The sequence below is a fragment of the Stegodyphus dumicola genome, chromosome 4, assembly GCF_044657685.1.
Source record: "Stegodyphus dumicola isolate Sdum_Otavi_A_Nest chromosome 4, ASM4465768v1".
Lineage (NCBI taxonomy): Eukaryota > Metazoa > Arthropoda > Arachnida > Araneae > Eresidae > Stegodyphus > Stegodyphus dumicola.
This window is the reverse complement of record NC_140771.1, coordinates 3,662,687-3,669,006: the sequence shown is the minus strand read 5'-3', so window position 1 is coordinate 3,669,006 and position 6,320 is coordinate 3,662,687. Positions and strand designations below refer to the sequence as shown.

General features: G+C 27.9%; 2 protein-coding genes across 3 annotated transcripts in view; one reads left to right on the top strand and one right to left on the bottom strand.

Annotated features, from left to right (window-relative positions):
• Window positions 1-735: 735 nt before the first annotated feature.
• Window positions 736-2,239, bottom strand: LOC118185512 (uncharacterized). The gene has a single exon (XM_035355382.2). It carries the CDS (start codon window positions 2,071-2,073, stop codon window positions 754-756), a length of 1,320 nt encoding a protein of 439 aa, XP_035211273.1. The 5' UTR covers window positions 2,074-2,239; the 3' UTR covers window positions 736-753.
• Window positions 2,240-4,874: 2,635 nt separating this feature from the next.
• The window catches only part of LOC118185518 (uncharacterized), a 65,108-nt gene continuing 63,662 nt past the window's right edge, over window positions 4,875-6,320 (top strand). Inside the window, exon 1 of one of the 2 annotated variants that reach the window (XM_085814480.1) lies at window positions 4,875-5,030. In XM_085814480.1, coding sequence (XP_085670606.1) covers window positions 5,029-5,030 — 2 coding nt within the window. In that variant the 5' untranslated portion in view covers window positions 4,875-5,028. The remainder of the gene's footprint in view (window positions 5,031-6,320) is intronic. The other variant, XM_085814479.1, reaches the window with a different exon arrangement.

Genomic DNA, 6,320 nt, shown 5'->3' with positions numbered 1-6,320 from the left:
TATGTATGTACAAATATGCACATACAAGCATATTTTTCTGAATCCGGTCCTGATACACTTTCTCGGAAGGGAGGATAAATAAAAGGAATATACAATAGTGACGAAATTCGAGGCTAATGACAGATTTCACAGTTGGTTTTATAACATTTTTTGAAGTATATTTTATTAATCAGACTAATAAAAAATATGAACAAGTTTGAATATAAAGCTTTGAATACCTATTGTATTTTTCATATTCATTAAAAAATAAGTAAAATTATTAAAACACTACATGCAATTTAAGTTTTAACGTTTATATAACATCTAGCAAATTAAACACTGAATGTCTGTTCAAAGATTATACACAAGAAAATGTATCTGCTAAATCTGACATAGTAAAGAATATCCTAGAAACCTAGTAAAGCAACTAGGTTCTAGCAAATAAATTTGATAAATTTCATATTAAAACATTAATGAACATATATATATCAAATGGGCTTAAAAAATATATTAAAAACATTTCCTTAAAAATCACTTTATAAGTGTTCATAATTTTAGCATTTGGATAATATCCTGTGAATTGAAAGACTGAAAATTACTAATCTATATATATAGACAAGATACAAAAAATTAATTTTCTGCATGAGGTGATCAAGAAAAGAACTAGAAAATTAAAATGGTTTATAAATAAATTAATTAAAAATTATTTGGTTAGTTCTATATATTGAACAACACATCACATAATGAAAACTGGTATGAAAAAAATATATATATTTATTTAGTAGAGTTACATGTTTCGACGTGATCTACTCCTTCAATTATACTTGCTTGCGAAATAGTATGATCAGTTGTAGCATCATCACCTAATGATAAACTACTATTCAAAAGATCATCAATTCCTGCTGAAAAATCTTCTTCAAGTTCTTCCTCAATGCTTTCTTCAGAATTGAGTTTATTATCACTCAAATCTTCATTTGATTCAGTGTTGTCAGTATTTTTTACATTGGAACTAACTCTTGCATTAAGGTTGATTTCTTCATTAGAATGTTCTGAACCAGATTTCACTGATTCTAAACTCGGGAGTGCACTTTTTGATTCATTGTTAAAAGTCCAATTAGTACTTTTCGATGTTAAAGATGGAAGATCCTTTAGACATGACAAGCTTCCTTTTTCTGAAACTAAAGACTCATTTTTTACATTTGCAGGATCTTTTTTTCCAATTCCATCTTTAAAATCAAATGAGCCGAGTCCTTTTTCAGTTGGAATGCTAAAGTATGGAGATTTTTCTGCAGGAAGCGGTTCATCAAAAAAAGGATCGTGATCAAGACTTGAAATAGTTGTTGTATCTTTAAAAAAAGTATTTATACTAGATTTTTCTTCAGCATTAGGCTTATCAAAAGTAGTATCAAGCAAATCTTTTTTTGTAGCGGATTTCGTTTCAAATAAATCTTTTGCATATATCTCTCCTATAAATGGCTTTTTATTTCCTTTGTCTTTCATACACATTTCACTGTCATCAGCTAATTCATTTGCCACATCATTAGTAACAGCAGATATTTCTCTTGAAAGAAAAGTGTCAGATTTATCCTTTTCTTTGGATAAAATGTCATTAACTAAATTTGATTTTACCGAATCTGATGATGCAATGGCATGCTTTTCAAAAAAATCAGGACTTAAATTTGGAATTTTACCTTTTTCAGACTGTTTACCATTAGTCGTTTTTAATAAGGCTAAAATAACTGGGCCGTCGAATTTTGTGTTTTCGAGTTTTAGTTTATCACAAAGATCTGAGCGATTATAGCAAGGCGAAGAAGAAGAAGCTATTTCAGGATCAAACACCGATAATGTAAAATTGAGATTGAAATACTCTAAAAATTCACGTACGATGGAAACAATTATCTTTCCATCAGACGTTTCAATAAAATCATCAAATTTCTTGTTAAAAAGAGGAACTTTTGTTCTTAAATTACCGTCTTCTTCTAATGCCAAAAAAACACCAGCGCGCAATTCAGCTTTAATTTTATTCAGAAAACCACAACTTTCTAAATTTTGTATTATTAAATCTCGCAATTCTGTTTCTTCCTCGGCAAACATTATCAAAATTAAACTTTCATTAACTCATGAAACATTTATTTGACAACAATGAATATAGGTAGAGAAAGCGTTTAATTACAACGGTCAATTTTGCACAAAATAGGAAAAGGAAATGTATATGGCAACCATCTTACTCAGCCAAATCCAAGGAGGGCCAAATCATAGCATTTGGCACAGTATCATGATTTTCGGTGTGGTTATCAATTGCGTATTGCGTTGAAATTGACGTATATATGAATTTTATTTGTATTCATCTTGTGAATTTATTTGATAATATTTTTTACACAAATGTTTGATATAAAACCAATAAAATTGAAAATCGTATTGACATGATTATCTGTTCCATTGTCTTTTGCTTTATGAAGTATTTGCTTTATATTCTTTAAATTTACTGAACTTTGTACCTGTTTGATTTACTATATATTTATTTTTAGAGTAATGATTATTATTGATTTCTCTAAATTCATCTTCGTCATATATATAGGTAATTTATTCAGTAAAATTTCGTTGAATTATTCCAATTTTTTCTCTTTTTGGTGCAATATTTAGCTGTGTTTACTGTTTCCTTGCGATTGTGTATTTGTTTAGCTGACTTGTATGTAAAAATTAATGTATGTTAAAATATAGTTGATATTTCATTGGCTGTACCTTTTTTCTATTTGTATTCCCTTATTTCGAATCTTTTTAAAATTGCATTTATCAAATACCCGATCGTAATTTTTAATTTTTTTATCTCCCTACAATTGTTTATTGATGTAATAAGTTAATTAACATGTGAATATTTTATCTTCAAGCCTGTTACAGGCATATCAACAATACCTAAATTTTGCAATAGTTTCTTCATTGTCTTATCTTACTTATGAGAAATTTAAATGAGTTATTTTTATGGCTGCTTTATAATCTGTCATGTCTTCCTGAAATTCTCTTCCATGGCATTTTATTTGGAATTTTAATCACGTAAAAACCAGCTTTCTTTTGATTGCTTTAAACAGACAGCTGGGATGCCTTGTGGAGCAGGATTTAAAAATTTTTAATTCTGTTCTTAGGCAGACTTGCTAGTTCTCCTGATTTGACATCATTTGATAAATAGCTGTGTAAAGAAGTATAGAACTGTATGTTATGTAACATTATTCATCTGTTTAAATATTTTTATTCCATGATTGTAGATTCAGTTGAAATAGCATGTTAATGAGAATTGAACACTTAAAAAAATTTAAATAAATAAATAAATAAAGGAACAGTTAAGTTTATGTGCAGATTGAATTATAGCTTTGTATACATATTTTTTCTCATGTTAAAAATATATATACAAAGTTATAATTCAATCTACACATAAACTTAACTATCCATAAAATCCATCCAGTTAATATTATGCAGAAATAAAATAATTTATCATAGAAAAAGTGGCAAAAATATTTTTACTTTTGTGTACAATCGCTGTCGAAATCAATAAAAGTTTTACTTAAAATCTATGTCAAACTGAAGTTGTATTTTTGCATAATTTTAAATTTTGCATTGGCGTGTTTTTCTTTCATTCAATCATCTGTTGTTAAATTATTTAGAAGTGGGTAAATTTACTTAATATTTAATATATTCCTAAATTCTCTGGCCTTTTAGATTTCTTCATTGAAGCATTCTGTTAAGTGTATAGATATTCTTGCTTTTACATAAGACAGGTGATTGTGGTCCCTAATGAAATAGCCAAAATTCTGGCTTTTTTTTTTTTTTTTTTTTTTTCTCAAATCCAGAACCTCCAAATTTGAGAACTTGCATGTACACATAATCATTATGTACTGTGTTATATCTTATTTATTTATGGACAGGTAATCTTGAAGATAAATGTCCATGATTAATTTTTATTGGTGCAGAAGTCGCAAAGATTATTAGGAATTCTGGAAAAGTTAATTCATTAAAAAATATATATGTTCAAGCTATCCTTAAAGAAATCTGCCTTTATCATATTTAATGGCATCAATCTCACTCTGCATTATGAAACAATTGCTTTGATAGGTTTGATGAAATAAACAGATAATTAATTTGCTAAATGTCATTTAAGCAGATGAACATATTTCTGTCACACCAAAAAGTGAAAAACTATCAAATAGATGCAAAAGTGCAAGAATAACGGAAAAACGAGTTTCTTTCGTGTTAAATCACTTAAAAATACTACGTTTTGCATACCAAAAAAATAAGTTTTTCTCAATCAGATACCTTTAACTGTATATTGACTATAGGATTTAGAAATAAAATATACATTTAATTTACATCAGTTGCATAGAAGACAAGCTTAATACCACTGTTTAATAAGTAACAATGGGCTATTATTTAAATAAGATGCATTACATTTTATATTTCTAAAATTGAAAACATGAAAAATCTAATTAGAAACAAAATCTCTTCAAAGATGTTGTACACACAGTACAAAACTGTGATGTACTATCTTAAATGAACTCTTAATAATGATATAAATTTCTCTCTTCGTTGCTTTTGTAAATAAATGCTGATTCAAGTTAAAAAAATAGCAAGATCGGAAACAATGTAACCCAAGAAATGTGCATATTTTCATATATTTAAAAAGATAAGGAAGCGATAAATGCTAAGCATGGCAACCAGGATCTTTCACATTGGCGATGTCTTTAATCTGTTATATAGCAGATTCACGGCTCTTAAAAGGTTGTTGCCAAATTTATAACATAAACATTGATGGAATAAAAACAATTGTATGATAAGCGTTTAATTTGCATGTGAAATTATTATCGTTGAAGATGTATTTAATTACTCTGAATATTTATAGAAAAGTTTAAGCAATAATACATTTGAAAAGTTACGAGAAAAGAACCATAACGCTGCATAACTTCAACTTCGTGGTTGACAAGTACGTGTCGTGTTTGTTGCGGCACGTACGAAGTTGATACATGTACGACAGAAGTTTCCGTGATAAATGCATGGAGATGCATGTAAGCATAGTTATTTATTTCTTGAAAAAAGACCAGAGCTGTGGGTTTTTGAAATTAGTTGTTAAATTGTTCGCTCCGTTTATATATAAATTGAATTTATTTCTGATCCTTAAGTTTTTGAATGCACTTTACGCCAGCTCATCTCTTTTAAATGAAAATTGAAAAAGATCATCGAGCTGTCGTTATAACTCATTTTTTTTTAAACTTTTTTTTTCAAATCAGTTGATTAACTTCCTTATCTCTCTCTCACTTTGAAATAATTTAGAATTTTAGTATGTTGCAACTGAATTCAAAATGCTAGATTGAACCAAAGATAAGAATATAATTAATAAACGCGAAAATAATGTTTAAAGCAATTATACTGTGAATTAGAAATGCTTGGGACGGGGAAATATATCCGAAGCAGCTTAGAAAAACAAGAAAAAAATTATGCTCATTCTTCATTAATATGCTCATTAGACTTCATTGCTGTATCTCTTGAAGATAATCACATTGTATTATGCAAAATGTATATCAAAATCATAGAGAGGCTGATTGAAATAGTATAGAAATGTTGATTTGACAGTATAATGATTACATTTGACATTTAATATTATTACCACTTTTGATTTCACATTGCTGATAATAAAGTTACATAATACTGAATTAATTGTATATATTTTAAATGTTTTTACATAGCAAGAGTTTGTTTGTTTATTTCAGAAAGAAATATTTTGAGAGGTGCTTTCTTGTGATTGTCAATGTTATCTGTTTCCTATTATTATTTTTTATAGTTAAAAAAATACTGTGGGTACAGTTTTTTAGCAGTGGCTTCCAGTTCACTTTTTAAGTTATTCTTACCAACATCAGATTTTTATTGCCAGTTTCTGTATTGTGGGCTTTTTAACGTGGTGCTATTTTATTATTAGTATACTGAACAAAGTCCAATATTCGGACTTGTTTGGATTTCGGGTGTTTTGGATTTGGGATGTTAGATCATCGGTTTAAGCCTAGTAAGATGACATGTAGAAATTATAAAATTAAAGATATGAAATAATCAAAATTTGGAAAAAAAAAAAAGCTGAATATTTGTTTGTTTGCTTTAATAAACATTTATTTCAATGTAAATATTAAATCCTTTGTAGATAAACATAATTTCTTGTTTACTTAAAAAGTCCTGTAATTGACATGTTGAGAATTCCCACTAAATTGTTAGTCAGAATTTTTTTGTTCTCAACAACCTGCCCCTTTCTTCACTGTTGATAGTGATATTTTTAGATTTAGAACCATATTACAGATTTTGTTGTCCGT